This window comes from Manis javanica, chromosome 5 (genome assembly GCF_040802235.1).
Source record: "Manis javanica isolate MJ-LG chromosome 5, MJ_LKY, whole genome shotgun sequence".
Taxonomy (NCBI): Eukaryota; Metazoa; Chordata; class Mammalia; order Pholidota; family Manidae; genus Manis; species Manis javanica.
In genome coordinates this window covers 3113471-3138794 of record NC_133160.1, presented here as the reverse complement: position 1 = coordinate 3138794, position 25324 = coordinate 3113471, and the positions used below count along the sequence as shown (strand labels likewise).

Here is a 25324-nt window from a genome sequence, read left to right as displayed (position 1 = left end):
TCTATTCAGAGAACAAAAAGACAAACCAAAGATTGGGAGAAAATATTTGTAAAATACGTATCTGATAAAGGACTTCATTTAAAATATACAAAGAACTGTTATAACTCAACAGTAAGAAAATAACCCAATTTAAAATTGGGCAAAAGATCTGAATAGATAACTCACCAAAGCAAATATACAGAAAATATGAGAAATACTCAGCATATATCATTAGGGAACTGGAAATTAAAACAAGAATGAGATACCACTGACCACCTATAAGAATGGCTAAAATCCAAAACACTGACAACACCCACTGTTGTCAAGAATGTATGTCAGCAGAACTCTCTCACTCATTGCTGCTGGAATGCAAAAGTAGTACAGATGCTTTTTCCACTTTTGGAAGACAGGCAGTTTCTTACAAAACTAAACATATTTCTACTATCTCATCTAACAATCATGTTTCTTGGTATTTTCCCAAATGAGTTGAAAGCTTATGTCCACACAAAATGTGCACACCAATGTTTATAGGAGCCTAATTCATAATTGCCAAATTGTGGAAGCAATCAAGATGTCCTTCAGTTGGGAAACAGATAAACTGTGGTATGTCTACACAATGGAGTATTACTCAGTAGTAACAAAAATGAGCTGTCAAGCCATGAAAAGACACTGTGGGAACTTCCATGCATATTGCTATGTGAAAGAAGCCAATCTGAAAAAACTACCTATTGTATGATTCCAACTATATGGCATTCTTGAAAAGGCAAAACTATGGAGACAGTAAAAAGATCAGTGATTGCCAGGAATTTGATTGGGGAGGGAAGGAAGAGAGACAGATGGACACAGAAAAATTTTAGGGTACTGAAGCTATTATTTATGACACTGTAATTGTGGATACATGTTGCTGTACAACTGTCAAAGCAGAATATACAACACAGAAAGTGAACTCTAGTAAACCGTGGACTTTAGTTAATAACAGTGTATCAGAGTACTGGTTCGTCATATGTAACCAGTGTATCACACTAATGTAAGATACTAATCATAGGGGAAACCATGGGGTGAAGGGGCATATGGGAATTCTGTTTACCTGTACACTTGAAACTGTAATTGAAAGATAATTGAAAGGTTGAAGAGAATTTCTGAAAATAGGAGGTTTTCAAAATGTTAGGGACCAGGTTAGAATTGATGATGATCAAGTTTCTGTGTTTGTAGGCAAAAAGAATGACTAGGTCAGGGAAATTCTGTGGAATGGAATGCCTCTAAACTCCTAAGAAAACAGTTTAAAATTAAAATTGAAGGACAGATCATCATTCAGACAACAACAAAAAAAACCCCAGCTAAGACTAGAAAGAACAGCATACTAAGAACCAAGAAAAAAGTGACACAAAAGGGCTTAGTTAAAGAAAGCCAAATTAGGCACAGAAAGGGAGTTGCATGTCAAAAACAAAAAGGTAGACTGGTCAAGACAAATGAAATAATGTCTAATTACCTATTAAATATTTATTTTGTACACTGAGATGCTCCAATATATGAACATTTTACACTGACTCTAGAAATATGGCTACCCAGTTATTAATACTACACTGGAAGAAAAATGAAAATAAGAGCCTACAAAACCTGGGTCCTCTAAGAAGTAGTGAAAAGCAGATTGATTAGCAGTGAAAGTATATTCTGATTAAAAAGTTTTCTTTATCTGCTTCTTGACAGCAATGACCAGAAAAAAGACTTATGACAACTACAACTAAAAGCAAACTTTCAGTCTCAAAGTATGGCGTAGACTAGCAAAACTGTCCTGGAGATGTTCTACAAATGATTAATTTGAAGAAGTAGAGGCTCCAGTAGGGATGAGCAACAGTTACAGAAGATAGTCTCCTCCATCCCACTTACATACTTTCTTGAAAAACCCCGTCAAACTTTGCCCAATAATCCAAGAAATGTTTCAGATGCAACTATGTGCAAAGCTGTGTGAGGCCATGCAGGAAAACAAATGATGAATAGGATAGTTTTTACATTCTTATAGGTTAAAACAGGGAAACACACCCAAATTACCATGTATTAAAAAGAAAGTAAACACATACAAGAAGCTCAGACAGTTCAATAGGAATGCTCAAAAGAATCTGAGGACAAGTGGGAGACACCCCACCAGAGGAGACAAAGAACCATAGGGTTCATCAATATACCTATTTATTTACATGCTAGCTCCATACCAGAGGGTGGATAGTTCCATCAGGACAAAGACCAGGGAGAGGTGGTAAAGAGCTAAGGAGCCACTCGTTCCAAGACTCTAAGCTTGAATCAAAGAATAAGGTATTGCAGATGTCAAATTTGCAGCAGTCAAGGTTCACTCACTTTCTTATGTTATTCAGTAGGCATATTATTGGTACAGAGATAAAAAACACACTGGAAACTCACCATTTTTTTTGGTTTCAAATCCCAGGATTTAAGTTCAGATGTCAATCTTTTCCCTGATTTTCTAGGACTTTTTGCATTTTTTCTAGGAGAAGGGCTTTTATCACAAATAGCAGTATTCATATCTTTTGATAATATGCATTTCTTCCTATAGATCAGAGATTCTTCAACTCTTTTATTTAGGAGAACTGATTTAAAAGTAGTTTCAGATTCAACATGCCAATCACTCTGCTTGGTACTTTCCATGTTTTTCTGCTCCGAATGTTCAGGATGACTTAGTTGTTGATTGTTTCCTTTGCAAACTTCTTCTTCTGCTTTATCTGTTTTGTTATGATGCATTATTTCTTTCTCATATTGCAACTTTCCTATTTCTTCAGAATTATCATCAGATATTGAAGAGGATGATTTTTGTTTAGTACATTTTTTATTTGTAACAGTATCTAGCAGGAAAATGAGAAACTAATCCTTATTAAATTAAATAAATTGATAATATATAAAATTTATAAAGGCCTATGATATTTTTTAGACATCTCAAGAAATGAATATTCCCTTGTCCTACTATTAAATGCAGAGAAAACTGTCTCACCTTGATTAAGCATGTCTCCTGATGAAGCATTTGCTCTTTGTTTATTACACAGCTTAATATTTGTTACAGGTGTCCAACATGCCCTTTTGGAGTGTATTTTATTTCCACAGATGTTGTCTAAAACACCAGGAAACCTGGAAAATTAATAAATTTGCTTACTATATTATAAAATATTAGCCTACAACTCTGATGTAAGACCTTGTTTTTATTTAAAATAGTCAGTTTATTGATAGCAATTTGATAAGAGCCAAGTATGAAAATATTTTCCAAGATGAAAGTTAAAATTTGCTATATAACCGATCAAAGAATATTATTAAAAAGTTCCATTATTGCTACTATTTGATAATGACCTAAATATATCTCACATAGTATACATGTTCTACTGTGTATTTAAACTAGGTTAAATTTCTTCACATTCATACTTTACTATTTTAAAATTCTCACTCATTTTTAAATCTCTCAAATTGAAAAGAGTTATGTTGGCTGATATGGAAAAAACACATAGACCATTTCCCATTGTGCTACCATAATTCTTTAGAGATGACTAGCTATAATAAATATGACATTCTAAGAATACAAAGGCCTTTTTCTTTATATTTAGTATCTCTTAATTTGTTACATTTATCTATATCGTTAATATACATTGATAGTTTGATAAGTTTTCTCATACTTACACAGGTTTATCTATTTTTCCCACTGCTTGCAAATCAGGAACAGTATCCTGTTCATCTAAATAAAATAAAAATTATGCTATTTTCATTTTTATATGTAGTTGTCAGGATACAGAATTTGACCAAGGTTCACATATCAGAATGACTGATAGATCTTGTCTTCCCCTCTCAGATCCTAACTTCTTGGGAACAGAGACTGTATTATATTTCCTTGTAATATCTAAGTTCCTTGAGTAAAGCCAAATATATTTATTATAAATCTTTCTTTTTCAAATCAATGAAAGCCAGTGGGGTTAGAGGGAAGTAGAGAGAGAAGTATGTACATTTTTTTGAAAGAATGAATGAAATTAAACCAAAATGTACTTACTAAAATTTTGATTTAGGAATGCAGTGTCCTTATTTTCTGTCTTTTCTACAACTTTAGCAGTTTTGATATGCTATAAACACAGGAGACATGTCAATGTAAATTAAAGAATTATATGAAAACACAGTATTAAAGTTTAAAACTTTGAAAATAAACCTGCCTTGCTATTAAAAGTTGGATAGTATCCCTTAACGGTTGTGCCCGTTCTATGACACTGCCTATCCTAAACCACAATAATTTCCATTGAGGAACAGGAGGCAGAAGACCCAACAAATTTTCTTATCTCGCCCATAGCTAGTGTAATAATTCAATTTCCATCTGAACTGACAACTCTAGACCCTCTATAGCACAACTCCATTGCTGTTGATGTCATAACCTGCATCTGTTCTGTCTTTTCACTAACATACATAAAAGAGTAGGCAATTATGAAATATTAAATAATTCTGTACAGTTTTGGCAACTGCAGAGGTAACTTCTTGCCTATACACAAGCTTCCCTCTTTCCATGGCCACAGTTACGTACTTACCCAGATCAAATAAAAATCTGATCTGCCCCCCCAAAAAAGGAAGAAAACCCTTTAGGCTGACATATTTTGCCTCATCGTAGGTGTATTCCCCACTTAATCTAGCCAGTGGTTCTCTACGTTGGGACAGCAGCCATATGAGAATGTGGAAGTGTGTTTCGGTTTTCACAATGACAGAAGGGTTCTCCGGACTATGATAAGTGAGCCCTGGCCTGGGATGTTTATCATCCCACAACATTCGGGACTATGCCACACAATTGAACAATAGTGCTCCAATTAAGAAATACTTAGCTAGACATTTTGAACCATTATGTTGACTGTTTTTTCCCTAGTATCTTCAGATCTTACATACATACTTTATCTTTCCACCACATAGCCATTTAAAAATTTTTTAAATCTACTAACTGTTCTTTTTTAGTGTAGCACCAAGGCTGCTAAGCTGTGAGATTACACATATTTCTGAACTAATGCCATGACAAAATTCACAGTCTTAAATTTAAACTAGGCCCCCAACATTGCCCAATACTATACTAATACTTGAACTAATTCTTGGCCTTCTGCATATCCCTCAGTAGCTATTCCAAATCTTACTGCATCCCTGAGCCCTCTACTTCAACATATCCCCAAGAGAAACTCACCATCCTCACACTTAAGAGAAAACAAAAGCTGTTAGATGTGCCTCATCTACAAACTTCTCTGTCTCTGATTACCTCCTGTTTCTCCAAGAAACAACTTTCTCTTATCCATTCCCTGCTTTGTCCTGTCAACTACCCAGAATGAATGCTCTTCTCCTTGATGTCCATTTGACTAAACTTCATTGACCCTTCAAAATCAACTCACTCTCCATTTCCTTAAAAATCATTTCTTAATCTTCAGCCACCCCTCTAAGCTTTGGAGTTAGGCACCTGTCCCTTAACTAGGTTCTTACTGCATAATATATGTACATCTGAGAACACTTATACAAAGTTATAGCTATCTCATTAATTTGTCTAATTTTCATGCTAGACTTTGAGATACTTAAGGACAGAGTCCACTCGTATCTTACATTTTTATATAGGCCTCCCCCATAGCAGACACTAATTGTATAATAAACTAAAGAATGATGCTGAGTCTATTTCTCCTACACTATGTATAAATCAGTTATATTGAATAGATATTACTAAATTTTATTGTTAGCACAATAAGTGAGTCATGTCAGAACCACCTGACTTTCAAGGATAATCAATGAGGTATTAAAAAAAAATTCTTTAAACAAAGTCAGTCACACACTGGTTGCAAAAGATGTTACTTCAATATACATTTCTACAATAACTTGATAAATTCTTAGAAATGCTTTCAAAGAAAAGTTACTTTGTCTGTATTATGGCCTCTATTTCTTCCTTCAGATGGTCTAGATTTAAGTGATACACCATTATCCACTCCATTTTCCAGTGTTTTAGACACACCAGGTTTTTCTGCAGAGCTCATCATTTGTAGTGGTGGTTTAGTTCTTCGTCTTTGTGGGGTTGCTATAAAGGAGGACAAAGGACAGATAATATTTGTGGGGATTTTTAAATTACATATTGCTCTGATTAAGGTACTTTTTAAATGAAAAAGGTAAAAATGGGAGATTCTAGGATGGGTCCCAGATTTCTGGTTTAGATGTATAAGTAGACACAGATGCCATGTACTAAGGTAAGAAATGGAGGAAAAAACTGGCAGGGAGGATGGAAAGATCAGTTTGTTCTGGACAGGTTAAACTTAAGGAGCCTGTTGGACGTTTGGTAATTGCAAAGTAGGCAACTGGATTTTAGGAACCAGTCACCATTAAATTGTCATAAAAATTAAATAAGACTGTGTTTATAGCAACTAGTAAACAGTATCAGATTTAAAAAAATTTTTTTAGCTCTTAGTCTTTTCGGGCACTGCCTAAATGATTTTTTTATTTAGTCCTCTAAGCAATTTGATGAGGTAGATATTTAGGCCCATTTTACAGAAAGGAAACTGGTTCTGACCTTAGATGGAGGATAATCTGCACAAAGTACACACCTGGGAGTGGGGAAACAAGCCCAAGGGGCCTGATTACATCACTGTTTAATCCACTATGCTTTGCTGACTCCTGCTTAAATTACAACAAATTATTAATGATAGAGATGCATATTTTGATAATGTTTTTATGTCAATACCATTAACCTTTCTTAAGACATTTGAAATTTCTTGACAATCAGAAAGCAATTTTTATAACCAATTTATCCTTTAGGTACATTATGTCTAGAATATCTCTGAATTTAAAAATGCCAGGTTTAAAATACAACAATACTGGGGGAAAAGATGGCAGAGTGAAAAGTGAGGCAGAAACCTCCTCCCAAAAGCATATATAACACAAAACACAGCAAATACAAGTAATCCTTAAAGAGTGACCAGAAAGAGACTGCAGCAGATGGCTTACATCTGGGGAAAAGAGAAGACCTCCCAGAAAAGGGTGAGGTAGCAAAGTTGTGATCTGGTGGGACCCAAGTCCTCCCCAACCCCAGCTCACCTGGGGGAGGAAGAGAAACAGAGTGGGGAGGGAGTAAGAAGCCCAGGATTGCTAAACACCCACCCCTGGAGATCTGCTCTGGGTGCATGAACCCACATTACATGGTGCTCTGGTGATCAGTGGGGTTGAAAGCAAAGACAGGCAGAATACTCAGAGAGACTGAGAGTCCAGCTGCTTGTGGAGAACAGGTTACCACAACCAGCTGCTCAGGGATAAAAGAAAGGTGGGCACTTTGGAAAACTTCCCAATAGCAACATAGCTACTAAAGCGGAAACTATTACACAGATTTTGCTGCTCAGGAGAAAGGACAGGTGGACAAAATAGTCCCAGCACACTCAGGACAGCGGGTTGGGAACTTTCAGGAGCTTCAGGCAACTACATCCCCATGGTGGGCAACACAGTGCAGGAAATAGTCTCTTAGGCCACGGAACTGCACAGAACTCCACCACAATACACAGCCAGCCAGAGGGCAGAACCACCTAAGGCAGCTACAGGAGAATAATGCATAGGCTCTTCCCTGCGCACTCGGCCCACTGGCTCTGGCAGTGGAGGCAGGCACTTCAGCTGGAAAGGGCTCTTTCCTCCTGGCAGGCACTAGTGCTGGACACCTGGGATACCGGCCATCGCCCCAGGGGCTGAGCAGCTCCAGAGAGTAGAGCTTCTGGGCACTAGAGGGCGCCACCTACACAGTTATTATTCCATAGTAATCATTAGAAATATGAAATGGCAAAAGAATCTTGTAGAAAGTAAAATTCCTCAAACACCAGAAAGAGGGATAAGTAAAATTGAAATCACCAATCCTCTTGATAAAGATTTCAAAATAAAAATCATATACATACTTATGGAACTACAGAAAAATATTCAAGATCTCAGGGAGGACTTCAAGAAAGAGAAATTTTGAAAAACACAGTGTCTGAAATAAATGTACAATGGAGAAATTTAAATGCAGATTAGATGACACAGAGGAGATGGTAAATGAAACAGAAATTAGAGAACAGGAATACAAAGAAGCTGAGGCACAGAGAGAAAAAAGGATCTCTAGGAATGAAAGAATTATAAGAGACCTGTGTGACCAATCCAAAAAGAACAAAATTCACATTATAGGGGTACCAGAAGAAGAAAGAAAAAGGGATAGAAAGTGTCTTTGAGGAAATAATTGCTGAAAACTTAACCAATCTGGGGAAGGAAATAGTCTCTTAGGCCATGGAACTGCACAGAACTCCCAATACAAGGGACCCAAGGAAGATAACACCAAGGCATATGATAATTAAAATGGCAAATATCAATGGCAAGGACAGAATATTAAAATCAGCCAGAGAGAAAAAAAATCACATACAAAGAAAAACCCATCAGGCTATCATCAGACTTCTCAGCAGAAACCTTACAGGCCAGAATGGAATGGCATGATATATTCAATGTAATGAAACAGAAGGGCCTTGAAGCAAAAATACTCTACCCAGCAAGATTATCACTTAAATTTAAAGCAGGGATTAAACAATTTCCAGATAAGCAAAAGTTGAGGGAATTTACCTCCCACAAACTATCTCTACAGAGCATTTTAAAGGGACTGCTATAGGTGGAAGTGCTCCCAAGGCTAAATAGCTGTCACCAGAGAAAATACAACCACAGTAAAGGACATACACCAATTAAACACAAACCAAAAGCAAAATTAAATCAGCTACCAACAAAGTCAGTTAAGGGATACACAAAGAGTACAGAATGTGACAATTAATATGTAAAGAGTGGAGGAGGAAGAAAAAGAAGGGAGAAAAAAAACCCTTTAGACTGTGTTTGAAATAGTGTAATAAGTAAGTTAAGTTAGACTATTAGATAGTAAAGAAGCTGCACTTGAACCCTAATAACCATGAATCCAAAGCCTGCAATGGCAATAAGTACATATCTAGTGATAATCACCCTAAATGTAAATGGACTGAGTACAACAATCAAAAGAGTTACAGAACAGATAAAAAAGCAAGACCCATCTATGTGATGCCTACAAGAGACTCACTTCAAACCCAAAGACATATACAGACTAAAAGTGAAGGGATGGAAAAGATATTTCATGTAACTAATAGGGAGAAAAAAGCAGGAACTGCAGTACTTGTATAAGACAAAATAGACTTTAAAACAAAGAAATCGGAGACAAAGAAGGACATTACATAATGATAAAGGGGTCAGTCCAACAAGAGGATATAACCATGATAAATATCTATGCACCCTACACAGGAGCACCTAATTATGTGAAACAAATACTAACAGAATTAAAGGGAGAAATAGAAAGCAATGCATCTAGGATACTTGAACATGCCACTCACTCCAAAGGACAGAAAATAAGTAGACAGAAGCATTGAACAACATATTGGAACAGATGGATTTAACAGACATCTACAGAACACTCCACCCAAAAGCAGCACAATACACATTCTTCTCAAGTGCACATCGAACATTTGCAAGAATAGATCACATACTAGGCCATAAAAAGAGTCTCAGCAAATTCAGAAGGATTGAAATTGTACCAACCAGCTTCTCAGACCACAAAGGTATGAAACTACAAGTAAATTATGCAAAGAAAACAAATATGCCCACAAACACATAGAGGCTTAACAACATGCTCCTAAATAATCAATGGATCAATGACCAAATAAAAACAGAGATCAAGTAATATATAGAGACAAATGAAAATAACAACTAAACTCCCCAACATCTGTGGGGCACAACAAAGGTTGTTCGAAGAGGGAAGTAATTGCAATACAGGCTTACCTCAAGAAAGAACAATCCCAAATGAACAGTCTAAACTCACAATTAATGAAACTTGGAAAAGAAGAACAAATGAGGCCCAAAGACAGTAGAAGTAGGGACATAATAAAGATCAGAGCAGAAATAAATTATATGGAAAAGAATAAAACAACAGAAAGAATGAATGAAACCAGGAGCTTGTTCTTTGAGAAAATAAAAAAAATAGATAAACCCCCTAGCCAGACTTATCAGGAAAAAAAGAGTCTACACACATAAACAGAATCAGAAATGAGAAAGGAAAAATCACTATGGACACCACAGAAATATAAAGAATTATTATAGAATACTATAAAAAATTATATGCTAACAAACTGGATAACCTAGAAGAAATGGACAACTTTCTAGAAAAATACAACCTTTCAAGACTGACCCAGGAGGAAACAGAAAATATGAACATACCAATTACCAGCAATGAAATTGAACTGGTAATCAAAAAACTACCTAAGAACAAAACACCTGGAGCAGATGGCTTCACAGCTGAATTTCAGAGAAGACCTAATACCCAACCTCCTAAAAGTTTTCCAAAAAGTAAAAGAGGACAGAATACTTCCAAACTTATTCTATGGGGCTGGAATCACTCTAATACCAGAACCAGACAAAGACACCACAAAAAAAGAACAGACCAATATCCCTGATGAACACAGATGCAAAAATACTCAACAAAATATTAGCAAACTGAATTGAAAAATAAATCAAAAAGACCATCCATCATGATCTACTGGGACTTATTCCAGGGATGCAAGGATGGTACAATATTCTAAAGTCCATCAACATCATACACCACATCAACAAAAAGAAGGACAAAAATCATATGATCATCTCCACAGATGCTGAAAAGCATCTGACAAGATTCAACATCCATTCATGATAAAAACCCTCAACAAAATGGGCATAGAGGGCAAGTACCCCAACATAATAAAGACCATATATCACAAACCCACAGACAACATCATACTTAACTGTGAAAAGTGGAAAGCTTTTCTTCTATGATCAGGAACAAAACAAGGATGCTCACTCTCCCCACTGTTATTCAACGTAGTACTGGAGGTCCTAGCCATGGCAATCAGACAACACAAAGAAATAAAAGGCATCCAGATTGGTAAGGAAGAAGCTAAACTATCACTGTTTGCACATGACATGATATTGTATATAAAAAAACCCTAAAGAATCCACCCCAAAACTACCAGAACTAATACCTGAATTCCACAAAGTTGCAGGATACAAAATTAATACAGAGAAATCTGTTGCCTTCCTACTAACAATGAACTAACAAAAAGAGAAATCAAGAAAACAATTCTATTCACAATTGCATCAAAAAGAATAAAATACCTAGGAATTAACCTAACCAAGGAAGTTAAAGACCTGTACCCTGAAAACCACAAGTCACTCATGAGAGATATTAAAGAAGATACCAGTAAATGGAAATACATCCCATGCTCATGGATAGAAGAATTAATACTGTCAAAATGTCCATTCTGCCTAAAGCAATCAACAGATTCAATGCAATCCCTATCAAAATACCAACAGCACTCTTCAACGAAGTGGAACAAATAGTTCTAAAATTCATATGGAACCACCAAAGACCCCGAATAGCCAAAGCAATCCTGAGAAGGAACAATAAAGTTGGGGGGATCTCACTCCCCAACTTCAAGCTCTATTACAAAGCCACAGTAATCAAGACAATTTGGTACTGGCACAAGAACAGACCCATAGACCAGTGGAACAGACTAGAGAGCCCAGATATAAACCCAAGCATATCTGGACAATTAATATACAATAAAGGAGCCATGGATATACAGTGGGGAAATGACTGCCTCTTCAACAAATGGTGTTGGCAAACCTGGACAGCTACATGTAAGAGAATGAAACTGGATTATTGTCTAACCCCATACACAAAAGCAAACTTGAAATGGATCAAAGACCTGAATGTAAGTCATGAAACCATAAAAGTATTAGAAGAAAACATAGGCAAAAATCTCTTGAATATAAACATGAACAACTTTTTATGAACAGCAAGGGAAACAAAAGCAAAAATGAACAAATGGGACTACAGCAAACTAAGCTTCTGTACAGCTAAGGACACCATCAGAACAAAAAGGCATCCTACAGTATGGGAGAATATATTTGTAAATGACTTACCTGACAAAGGGTTAACATCCAAAATATATAAAGAACTCATGTGCCTCAACACCCAAAAAGCAAATAACCCAATTATAAAATGGGCAGAGGATCTGAACAGACAATTCTCCAAAGAAGAAATTCAGATGGCCAACAGGCATCTGAAAAAGATGCTCCACATTGCTAATTATCAGGGAAATGCAAATTAAAACCACAATGAGATATCACCTCACACCAGTTGGGATGGCCAACATAGAAAAGACAAGGAACAACAAATGCTGGCGAGGATGCAGATAAAGGGGAACCCTCCTACACTGTTGCTGGGAATGTAAATTAGTTCAATCATTGTGGAAAGCAATATGGATGTTCATCAAAAAACTAAAAGTAGAAATACCATATGACCCAGGAATTCCACTCCTAGGAATTTTCCCAAAGAAACAAGGTCCCAGATTCAAAAAAACATATGGGTGGGAGGGAGGGAGAAGGGGATTAAAGGGCATTATGACTAACACACATAATGTAGGGGGGTCACAGGTAAGGCAGTATAGCACAGAGAAGACAAGTAGTGACTCTATAGCATCTTACTATGCTGATGGACAGTGACTGGAATGGGTGTGGTGGGGGGACTTGATAATATGAATGAATGTAGTAATCATAATGTTGTATGATACCTTAATTAAAAATAAGTTCAGAAAAAAAAATAACAGTACTTGTTAGAAATCTTTTAAGGCTGTAAAACTTACACGTGTTGATTAGAAGTACTGGACTCCTCACAGTGTATCTGTCTGCACCAGGGACAATCATTGATGCTTCAGACATTTTTCTTTTGCTAGGAGTAATTATCTTAAACCATGAGAAACAACCACAGTAAACATTCTCTTCTGAAATTAAATATTCTACTATTTTATTCAAAGCATTTCACCTTGACTACAAACAAAAGATATATGGTTATTTTATATACAACATAGATAGCCAGCAATTTCTGTTTGAGGATGGACTGAAGCATTAGTTTATCCTAATTCTTCATACTGAACAGGTAGCCAAAACAAATAAGGAATGTTGTTTCAAACAATATTTATAAGAGTATTGACTTATGAAACACAGTACCTTTATACACTAGCTGAAAATAATTTACTGATACTGAGTTTGCCTTTAGCCAATTTCCTATTCTATTTCACGCAGATGATGTTTGGATATATATTTATATAAACTGGTTGTGAATACTTTCATAATGTTCAGAATTCTTCAAAACTTTCACACATTTAAAAAAACTGTATTAATATTTTGTGAAGACTGAATTACCTTTGAAGTAAAAAGTACATACAGGCATTCAAAAACTCAGTGGCATTCAAGCTCATGGTTCCAATAAAAATTTCCTTTTTCTAACTTCATCCTAGAGTAACTGATAAGAGTAAATGTAGATAAGCAGAGACACAAACAGGGGACAGTAGTGGCAGAAGGTGCCACACAAAGGAATAGATGATGACAAACTGTAAAGAGCAGAGCAGAGCTGTTTTTAAAAAGCACCTGCCCATAAAATAAGACAGAGAAAAAGAACACTGATAAGAGGTTTGAGCTAAGTGCATATATGGTGTGTAAAGGAAAGGCGGGAGAGAATAGGGGAGAAAGGAAATTCTAAGATTAACCAGGAAACAAGCTGTAGAGCTAGGAGATTCCTCTTAAAGAAATTGCAGCTCTTAGTGGGATGGTGAATGGGACCTGAAAAGTTACTTACTCATATAAATGCTTCAAACAGTTAATCCTTATTGAAAACATAGTGGATATTTATTTAACAGTAGTGCAATGTTTTTCAAATGTTAGTATGCTTAAGATTTTCCCCAGTTTGTGATTAAACAGGCTTCAGGTAGATGTGTAAGAAACTGCATTTTTAATAAGTACTCAAGTTATGATTCTGATATAAAAACACAGAAAACACTTTTTATGACCTAATCATCTAAGGGAACTGTGCCATTCCTCATTTAATGAAGGATACAAGACTAAAGGGAAAAATAGTAACATAAACATGCCAAAATACATGAAAAAGCCTGTGAGAGTTACAGCTGCCTAAAGGTGACTGATTAATAAAGACAAATAATCAGAAAAAGCTCCATAAAGAAAGTGAAAAGGAACCGAGACTTACAAATGTTAAGTATGTTTTAGATGAGTGAAGGTATTAAAAAAAAAAAGAAGGATAAACAACATGAATGAAGGCATAGAGGCAAGAATGAGCATGACATAAAATGAGGCAGTACAGCATCTGACCTTGCTAAGGTAGAGGGTATTCTGATAGAGTAAAATTAAATTCTAGAAGGTCTCAGAACTGAGTCAAAATTTAAATTCAGTGGGATAAACACAGAGATCACAAATTGTTTTGAGAAGTAGAATGCTACGAGGATCCCAGCATTAAGAAAAATCAGCTCTATAGCACATAGGATAACCCTCTACCTATACTATTATACTCCCGTAGGGTAGGATGAAGCCATGATGTCAAAGGCCAATTAGGAGGTTACTATATTAACCCAGATAGGCTAAAATGAGTAATGTTAAAGGGAGTGAGGAGGAAGGGAAGGATGTGAGAGATGCTATGAAAGAACAATCACTAGTCCCTTGTGCTATCTAGATATGAGGGAAGAAAAAGCTGGAATCAAGAATATCATCAGAAAAATAAATGGTAGCATTATTGAAGAGGTATCAAGACAGAAGCAAATTGGAGACATAAGACAAACTGTTTGAGAAAGGAAGTGAAGAGACATACAAGAGGAAATATTAGAAGATTAAGTAGAGCTGTAGCTATAAAGCTTGAAGAGAAGTCTGGTATAGTTTAAGAGCTAAAATCATGCACATAAGGAAGCTGTCTGAGGGAGAAGGCATAGAGATGTTCAGAAGGCTGGGTATCAAGCTTTTAGAACAAATAAACACTTAGCAGGTGGGGTAAGAAAGTATCTGATGCAGTAAAAGAAGTATGAAGAAAAATAAAATGTTAAACAGAAGTCAAAGATGCTAAGAGATGGCTGTTAACAACGTCAAGTGTCAGGGCAAAACATGGAGAAGACTGAGAAGTGGTTCTATCCGTGTGGCCTGCAGGGAGATCCTCAGTGAAGGAGGAGAAAAAAGAACCGAATAGTTTGCTTTCTTTCCTCATATAAATCAGATTATTACATTATAAGCTGTATTCCATATTATGGATGAATGCAAAGATGGAATGGGAAGGATAAATGCAAAAACTGGTAGTAACTTTCTTCTGTAGCCCTGATTTGGAATTTCTAAGTGTATAGTATGTCTTGTCCTGACCCTACACATAAACACAATTTTAAGAAACATTATCTTTGTTTGCAGCTGTAAAAGGCAGGAAAATACTCCAAATTGTTACTGATAAAGGCTATTAACACATAAATTCTAGGTGTTTTTTTCTGTAATTATATATACCAATGATGTGATCTATGTTGTTTCACAAATGACTATTTGACACCATATTTACCTCAAGTTGAGTGCTTTTTCTGTCCCCTTGCTTACTGTTTTTGATATATTTTGGAGGTTTAGGAAATTCCTTTTGGGGGTTAGGTTTTTCTTTCAAACTCATGAGTTCTTCTTCAACTGGTGAGCTTTGACTTTCTGGAACTAGAATCTGTTGGAGAATGTGGAAAAAGTAATTAAAACTGCAAACCATTAGGAAGTTCTCAAAATCACTGGTGTATCCTAAGGTGTTCATCTCACACTTATGAAGGTCAGTTCTTTGGTCTCTGTACTGTTATGACTTTTAGTCACACAAAGTGACCCAACAAATAGATTCCACTAATAAACACAAAACAAGCTTTGGGCATTAGTGGAAGGATGTACTTTTATAATTTTTAAAGTTATCAAAACTGGTATTAATAACTACCTTATGTGCTAAAATATATTATCAATAGCATATTTTAAAAATCACTTATACCTTATTAGGGCTCTATGTATGTTGAGATGATTTATTATTAGATATTCACCTTCCAACAGGAATTTTATTACTGTGCCATTATTTAGGGTTAAACTGAGCCCACTGATCAAAATCAAGTGAGTTAGACATACCTGTGATCCACTTGCATCAAAAAGGATATGCACAGATGTTTTGGCAACTGAAATACTTTGTTTTCTGGCAAATTCCTACAATTAAATTAATTTAAAGTGATGTCATTTTCTCCTATGTGTTTCATACCTGTTTCCTTTCAAAATTGCCAGATTAGTTCAAATCATTATTTTGTATATATAAATACTCTCCCAGAACACTTCAACAACTCCCCACCAACCAGTCTTCTTAGCTTGCCATTTTGGTAAGGGTTCCTCCTCACAAACATATTCTGTATTATTTTTCACCATAAATTCTTTTGCACTGATAAAACTGAATGTGTTCCCCCAAAATTTCTGTGCTGACACCTAATCCTAAAGTGATGGTATTGGGATAGTAGGAGGTGGGGCCTTTGGGAAATGATTTGACCATGAGGGAAGAGTCGTTAAGAATGGGATTAGTGCCCTCATAAAAGAGACCCCAGGGAACTCCCTCACCCCCTCCACCATGTGAGGACACAGTGGGAAGATGGCAACTAGGAACCAGGAAATGGGCCCTCACCAGACACCAAATCTGCTGGTGCCTTGATCTTAGACTTCCCAGACTCCAGAACTATAAGAAAGAAATGTTCATTGGAGCCACCCAGTCTATGACATTTTTGTACAGCAGCTTGAACAAAGACATGCATTATTCAAACTAGCTGACAGACTATCTCCCTCAAACATAACATGAATTGTCCCTTTAGAATCCTGCTTAAACAATGTCTGACTCATAATATCTTCCACAACCGTGTAAAACATCTTAAATTTCATCCATCAACCTCAAAGGCCAGTTCAAGTCCCATCTCTACTGCCTTTCCTTTAAAGCTGAGCATTCCCTTTCCTCAACTTCTATACCTTCTTTTCCCTTATTTACTTCTTCTGAGGTTTATTCTGTAATTCTCACAATGTTTAATATCTTCAAAACAGGGCTTTGTCTCATGTCAAGCACCTGGCAGGAATTCATTAAATGTTTTGAGTAGCTGATGCTAATTTTGTCATCTGAGATTCTAACAGATGTATCTCAATGACTATTTCACAATACAAATTTAAAGAACTAAAAATCTTCACATCATTTTAACTCTAGAAATATTAATGAGACATAGCCCCCAAGTAACTGTAAGTTTCCAGAACTATGAAAATAATATTTCTTAAAAGTTTAAACACTTACCCTATATTTATTTGTACCAAAAATTTTCTGTGTCACATTAGTGATTTCTAATGATGCATCAAAATATAAAAACAATTCCTTCCCTTCTCTTTGACTAATTTTTATCATATTTTTCAGAATTACAGCCAGTAGCTTCTTTGATTCTTTCACTGTATACAAACAAATCATACTGATTAGTTTATATTCATTTCTAAGATACCACTCTACAGGTATAAAAGAAAAACATGCAGCATATTAACTGAAATGAAACATAATTAACTTTCAGGATGTAACAGTATTTAAAGTAAGTAATTCTGGTACTATCTATTTAAAGAGATCAAGTCAATTTATTTTTCAGTCTCTGTTTTCTGATCTATAAATTACAGGGTAATATAACTAATGAGCTTTAGCTGAATAAATAATTCTGGACTCTAACAGGTTCTTAATAAATATGCCCTGAACACATCTGAGAAAATTATTTTCTTAATTTAAAAGAGGCAAAGAAAGTAATTTTAATTTCATAAACCACTATATTTCTAGGCATAAGCATCAACTCAAACATTTCTATTAAACCCATAGTTGTTACAAATGTGTGACAGTAAATAACACGATAAAAACTTAAGTGCCAGGAAATTGTGTGGTGAGGACATACCACCACTTTTTTAAAAATTTTTTTATTAAGTATGATTGATATACACTCTTATGAAGGTTTCACATGAAAAAACAATGAGTACTATGGTGACTCCAATGTACCCTCTCAATAAGGGATAAAACAAGTAGGCAGACAATCAGTGAGTATAGATATGACTTGAACAACACTATCAACGCAAACGCTATCCAACATCAGCAGAATACACATTCCTTCAAGGGCACACAGAACACTTACCAACATAAACTATATTCTGGATCATAAAGTAAGTGCCAATAAATTTAAAAGAATTCTCAACTCTTTTAAAATGCTCTCTGACAACAATGAAATTAGTTGTCAAAAACAGGACAATATCCCTGAAATCCCATATATAGAAGCTAAACAGAACACTTTAAACCTGTGGGTCAGGAAGAAATGAAAAGAAATATAAAAGAATCAAATCAATAAAAATGGCAACACAACACACTGTGATCTGCAGGCTGCTGCTGAGAAGTACTTAGTGGGGAGGATTTACAGTACTAAATGGCTGTATTCGAAAAGTAGAACAGGCTCAGATAACTGACCTCAGCTTCCACCTTGAGACAAAAGAAACAGGAAAGCAAATTAAAACTAACGTAAGCAGAAGAAAAGAAATATAAGAGCAGAGATCAATTGAAAATAGAAAAATGACAGAGAAAATCAATGAAACCAAAGGCTGGTTTTGTGACATTATCAACAAAATTGATAACAGCTCTGATTAGACTGATTAGGAAAAAAAATAAGTTTATCAGTTTCAGCAGTCACAGCAAGGCTACCACTACAGAGTCCACAGACAGTAAAAATATAATTAAGAACCATTATTAATCACTTTATGCCAGTAAATTTGACAACATGAACGAAACAGATAATTGGAAAGATACAAATTACCGAAGTTTACTCAAGAAGATATAACCTGAAAAACCCTTTATGTATTAAATAAGTTAAATTTGTAGTTAACAACCTTCAACAAAGAAAGAGGCAAGCCCATTGCTTCACCAAGTACTACTAAACACTACCAAGTACTTAAGGAAAAAACAATATCAATTCTACACATACATACAGGAAACTGAAGACTATGGAACACTTGCCAATTAATCTTGAGGCTAACATCACCCTGATTCTAAAACTTAAAAAAAAAAAGACATTACAAGAAAACACTGTATGCAGAATACTATATTCCTAAATAATTTTTTTCAAATCAATTCTGATGATATATAAAAGGATAATATATCACAACTAAGTGGGGTTTATCCCAATGCAAAGCTGGTCTAGCATTTGAAAATCAATGTACTTCTATTAAGAAACTAAACAAGAGAAACCATGTATCATATAAACAGATACATGAAAAGCATTTCCCCAAATCTAACATTGTTTATGATAAAGGAAGGCTCTCAGCAGCAAATTAGGAATAAAAGAGAATTTCCTTAATTTCACATATACGAAAAACTTCACCATAATTACTTCATGGAAAAAAAAAAAGTAATGCCTTTTCCCCTAACATCATAAACTAAGAAAAGACCTCTGTTCCATCCCTTCTACTTGACATTATATGGAAGGTTCTAGGCACTTCCAATAGGGCAAGCAGGTGAGACTGACCATATAAAGTGTTGGCAATGATGCGAAACAGCTGAAACTCTTGTACACTGGCAGTGAAAATGCAAAATCATAAAACCAGGTAGGACAACAGTTTGAAAGTTTCTGAAAAGGTAAATACATACCAATGGTATGACACAGCCACTACACTTCTTAGTATTTATCCAAGAGAAACAGAAGCATATATACACACATAATTACACAGGAATATTCACAGCAGCATTTTATAATAGCTAAAAACTGGATACATTCCAAATACCCATCAATGAGTGAATGAATAAACAAACTGAAGTATATATCCTACAGTGGAATATATAAATATATATATCTGAAAAAAAGTTGCCAGAGAAAAATTGCTGCATGCTGTACGGTTCCATTTACATAAATTCTACAAAATGTGAACTTATCCATGGTAAACATTAGTGATTGGCTGGAGATGAGAGATGGGACAGGAGAAAGGATGGATAGATTAAAAGGAGCATAAAGAACACTTGGGGGTCACAGGTACATTGATTAACTTGATTGCCACGATGGTTTCATGTGTGTTTACATCTGTGAAAACTCATCAACTTCCTCAATCCATCAAATGTATCTACAGAAAAACCTTCAGCTAACCTTGCTTGAGGTTCAAATATTTAATGTTCTTTCCTAAGCAAAAATCATGAAGCAAACTTGACCACTTTTATCACTTCTATTCAATATTGTCCTGGAGGTTCTAGCCACTGCAATAAGCTGAAGGGAGAAATAAAGGGAGGAAGGGAAGAATAAGGGAGAAAGAGTGGGGAAGAAGGAGGGAGAGGGGGATAGAGGAAGGAAGGAAGGAAGGAAGCTAGTTCTTTAAGAAAGGGCATAAGATAAGAAAGGAAGAAGTAAAACCCTACTTCTCTTTGCAGACACCATAATTAATTACCAGAATATTCTCAGGAACCTTACAACTAACTACTAGAACTAAACAGTGACTTTGGCAAAATTGTAGGATACAAATTAAGTATTTCAAAAGCAATTGTATTTTTATTTATGAGTAGAAAATATTTGGAAAATGAAATTAAAGATCAATTCTATTTATAATCATGAAAGGTAATATTGAAGACTTGCGAATAAGTTCATCAAAGGATGTGTAAGACTTCTACACTGAAAACTACAAACCATTGCTGAGAGATACTCAATACCTAAATAAATGGAAAGATACACCATGTTCATGAGCTGAAATACTTACTATTGTTACAATATTATTTCTCCATATATTAAACTACAGTCCCAAAATTAATTCTAGCAGGCTTTTTGTAGCAATTAATAAACCAATTCTAAAATTTATATGGAAATTCAAAAGGTCTAGAATTTCCTCAAGTCATGGAAACACAATGTTAGAAGACTTCAAGACTAACTATACATTTACAATAATCAAAACAGAGTGGTACTGGCATAGGGAATGACAAATAGATCAATGGAATAGATTATAGCATCAAGAAATTGACCTGCACTTCTATTAGTCATTTGATTTTCAACAAGGAAACCAATGAAATCCAGTGGGTAAAGGAAAAACTTTTTCATCAAATAGTCCTGAAATAACTGTACATCTATATGAAAAAAATGAACCTCCACTCCTATCTCACACCATAACCATTAGTAATTTGAGATGGATCATAATCTTAAACATAAAAGCTAAAACCATCAAGTTTTTATAGAAAAACAGTGAAACATTTTTGTGAGTTGATAAAAGGCAAAATTTTCTTAGGTTACAAAAAGCAATAACCATAAAACAAAAATACTGATCAAGCAGACTTCAAAGTGAGAAACACCTGCTCATCAACGACACCATTAAGAAAATGAATAAGCAAGATACAGAGTAGGAGAAAATATTCACAGAACATAAATCTGTCAAAGAATTGGTATCTAGGATATATATGAACTCAAATACTTAATTTAAAGAAGCCCAGTAATAATGCACAAAATATTTAAATAGTTCATAAAGGAAGATATGTGAATGGTCACTAAGCACATGAGAAAGTGCTCAACATCACTGATCATTAGGAAAATGCAAACTAAAACTATCACGAGATACCATTAAATATCCACTAAAATGAGTAAAATTTGTCTTTACATCTGAATTTGTAGTGGTGCCAGTCTGCCAAGCTGTAACATTTTTGTTCAACAGTGTTACACAATTCAAGTTACAGGAGCAGAGAAACTAGATGTTTAGATCTAAACCAACAAATAGGAGGGAAGGGCAAGAGACTCGAACGTGTTGACAAGGAAGTGACCGATCATGGGTGTCAGAGGAGACAGAGATGGAAGGAAGTATTGGAGGGAGCTGGGAGACTGGGGATGGGGGGCAAGTGGGGTCAGGGAATTGGTGATACTGAACTATCAAATATATAATGTGACCATATGGAAATGTTGTGATTTTGCTTTCATTAGTCTATTTTGTTTTCTCAGAAGGCACACAACTTCTACTCCATATGATAGAATTAAGAAGAGAATTACAGAGAACAAGGCGGTCACCTTCAATGCTGTATGTTTGTACTTCTTCTTCAGGCACAGTGACTGCTTCCCACTGATGATCCTTAAATTTAAAAACAGGTTTTGACCATAAATAGTAATTTATTCCTCCCTAAATCTTCTTTAAACACCACTTTTTAGGTTATACAAACAATAAAGTTTATTTTTGACTAAGTAACATGAAGTAACCAATTGATATAAGACATTTCTTGTTCCGTCAGTTGACTCCACACAATGACATGTATTGTGCATGCCACACTTAATCTATTTTTTCACTTTTAAAGGAGAATACTGGTATTAATTTTATAGTCACCTATTCTTGACCAAAAAAGAGATTATATATTAATATTAAAGGATATCCCTTCTGAAAAAAATGTTACCAAATCCTCTTATTTCTTCCTTTGAAATGTTTTGTGAAGTCACACTCATTCCTCAATCTACACTCATTTGTCCTTAGATTCGAATACTGAATACACATGAACACTATCATAAAATATTTTACCCTTCCAAGTATTTTCATTTAAAATTTGTATAACTGAGTAAAATAATACTGAAATCACAAAAAAAGTTGTAGTAAAAATTAGATGCCATTCTTAAAAGATGGGACCCTAAACCTTTCAGTAATGTTGTGAGGAGAATAGAGACACACCTTGTTGTTTTACTGCACTTTGCTTTACTGTGCTTCACAGGTAATTGCACTTCTACAAACGGAAGGTCTGGGGCAACCCTACATCAAGCAAATCTATGGGAACCACTTTTCCAACAGCATTTGTTCACTTCATGTCTCTGTGTCACATTTTGGTAATTCTCACAAAATTTTTCCATTATACGTGTTATAGTGATTTGTGATCAACGATCTTTTGATGTTATTATTATCATTCTTTTGGGCTTATTCCCCCAGCTCGCTCCCTTTCCACAGGCCTTCCTATTCCCTAAGGCACAACAATATTGAACTTAGACCAATTAATAACCCTAGAATAGACTCTAAATATTCAAGTAAAAGGAAGAGTTTATACATATCTCTTCAAATCAAAAACTAGAAATGATTAAGCTTAGTGAGGAAGGCATATCAAAAGCCAAGATGGGCTACAAGTCAGGCCTCTTGCATCAAATAAGTAAGTTATGAATGCAAAAGTAAAGTTCTTAGAGGAAATTAAAAGTGCTACTCCAGTGAACACACCAATGATAAAAACAGCTTTATTGCTGATATGGAGAAAGTTTTAGTACTCTGGACAGATCAACCCAGACACAATCCCTTAAACTAAAGCCTAATCTAGAGCAAGGCCTCAACTCTTCAATTCTATGAAGGCTGAGAGAGATGACAAAGCCGCAGAGGAAAAGTCTGAAGCCAGCAGAGATCGTCCATGAGGTTTAAGGAAAGAAGCCATCTCCGTAACATAGAAGTGCCGATACAGAAGCTACGACAAGTCATCCAGAAGATCTAGCTCAGGTGATCGATGGAGATGGCGACACAAAACAACAGATTTTCAATGGAGATCAAACAGCCTTGTACTGGAAAAAGCTATCTAGGACCTTCATAGCTAGAGAAGTCAATGCTTGGCTTCAAAGCTTCAAGAGCCAGGCTGATTCTCTTGTTTTGGGTAGAGGCAACTGGTGACTTTAAGCTAAAGCCAATGAGCATTTACCACTCAAAAATCCTAGGACCCTTAAGATGTATGCTAAGTCTCCTCTGCCTGTGCTCTATGAATGGAACAACAAAGTCTGAATGACAGCGCATCTGTTTACCACATGGTTTACTGACTATTTTAAGTCCACTGTTGAGACTGCTGCTCAGAAAAAGATTCATTTCAAAATATTACAATGCACCCATCACCCAAGAGCTCGGAAGGAGACTGACCATGAGGTTCGTATTTTTATGTCTGCCAACACAGCATGTGTTCTGTAGCCTATCATCAAGGAATAACTTCGACTTTCAAGTCTTATTTTTTAAGAAATACATTTTATAAGGCCATAGCTGCCACAGAGTGATTCCTCAGATGAATCTGGAAAAAGTAAACTGAAAACCTTCTGGAAAGGATTCAACATCCTAGATGCCTTAATGAACATTTGTGATTCATGGAAAGAGGTCAAATACCAACATCAACAGGAGTTTGGAAGAAGCTGATGCCGACCTTCATGGGCGACTTAGATGGGTTCAAGACCAGCGGAGAAGTAACCGCACGTGTAGTAGAAGTAGCAAGAGAAAGAGAATCAGAAGTTGAGCCTGAAGATGTGACTGAACCACTGCAATTTCATAATAAAACCTTAACAGATGAGGAGCTGCTTCTTACAGGTAAACAAAGAAAGTAGTTTCTTGTGATGGAATCTACTCCTGGTGAAGATGCTGTTAAGACTGCTGGAATGACAACAAAGGATTTAGAATGTTACATAAATAATTGGTAATAGCAGCAGCAAGGGATGGATGCTAATTTTGAAGTTCTACTGTGGGTAAAATGATACCAGACAGCATCACATGCTACAGAGAAATCAACTGAGAGGAAAAGTCAATTGATGTAGCAAACTTCATTGTCTTATTTTAAGAACTTGCCACAGCTCCTCCCAACCCAGCAACCACCACTCTGGTGAGTCAGCTGCTGTCAATGCTGGGGCAAGACCCTCCACCAGCAAAAAGATTACAACTCACTGAAAGATCAGATGGTTAGCATTTTTTAGCAATGAAGCATTTTTAGATTAAGGTATGTACATTTTCTTTGAGATATAATGCTCTTGCACACTTAACAGACTACAGTATAGTGTAAACAAACTTTACATGCACTTGGAAAGCAAAAGATTTGTTTTACTCGCTTTATTGTGCTGGTCTGGAACCGAATCCCCAAGATCTCCAAGGTATGCCTGTAGATCCAATTCTTTTGTTATTCAAGGACAAATCACTACATAGAAATTCCCCTAAATCCTCAATGTCTTCACTAACTCAACTTCTTTGCATTAAATGAAACCAGTCTATATTCTGAGGGTACCACTATCATTACAGCCCTCTCCACTTAAGGTGTTAATTATCCCATACTTCAAAACCTCTGGATCAGGAGGAAAGGGTTGGTATCCTGTTCTTTCCCTGGTGCTTTGAGCAACTTCGTATTTCTCTGTGTTTCAAAACTTGCTCTTTAAGGCACATGCCAGCTGGCATTTGCTATACTTACTGGTTATCATCATCTACTAACTCCAAAGTGATTCTTCCTCATTTATGGAGGTAACTGGCTTGCTGCCTTCCTTTTTTAAAAAAACTTTCTATTACGGAAATGCTCAGATTTTTAAAAAGTATAAATCACAGCCTAACCAAAGATATGCCCTCACTTGGCTCTGATAGTTCCTGATACCCTGTGCCATCTTGTTTCATCTTCACTTCCTGCTCTGCG

At 35.7% G+C, this 25324-nt stretch overlaps 1 protein-coding gene across 20 annotated transcripts in view; it reads right to left on the bottom strand.

The window, feature by feature from the left end:
* Positions 1-25324, bottom strand: part of SYCP2 (synaptonemal complex protein 2) — a 95641-nt gene that overhangs the window by 41686 nt on the left and 28631 nt on the right. For 18 of the 20 annotated variants that reach the window (XR_012131217.1, XR_012131218.1, XR_012131219.1 and 15 more), the window contains 10 exons: positions 21954-22014; positions 17213-17361; positions 16027-16101; positions 15443-15589; positions 12708-12807; positions 5883-6040; positions 4013-4082; positions 3649-3703; positions 2975-3108; positions 2392-2828 (listed from right to left, as the gene is read on the bottom strand). Coding sequence is in view for 16 of the 20 variants with exons in the window: in XM_073236384.1 (XP_073092485.1) it covers positions 2392-2828; positions 2975-3108; positions 3649-3703; positions 4013-4082; positions 5883-6040; positions 12708-12807; positions 15443-15589; positions 16027-16101; positions 17213-17361; positions 21954-22014 (1386 nt within the window). In the remaining 4 variants the exon portion in view is untranslated. Of the gene's footprint in view, positions 1-2391; positions 2829-2974; positions 3109-3648; positions 3704-4012; positions 4083-5882; positions 6041-12707; positions 12808-15442; positions 15590-16026; positions 16102-17212; positions 17362-21953; positions 22015-25324 lie in introns of those variants that run through there. The other 2 variants (XR_012131220.1, XM_073236389.1) reach the window with 2 other exon arrangements.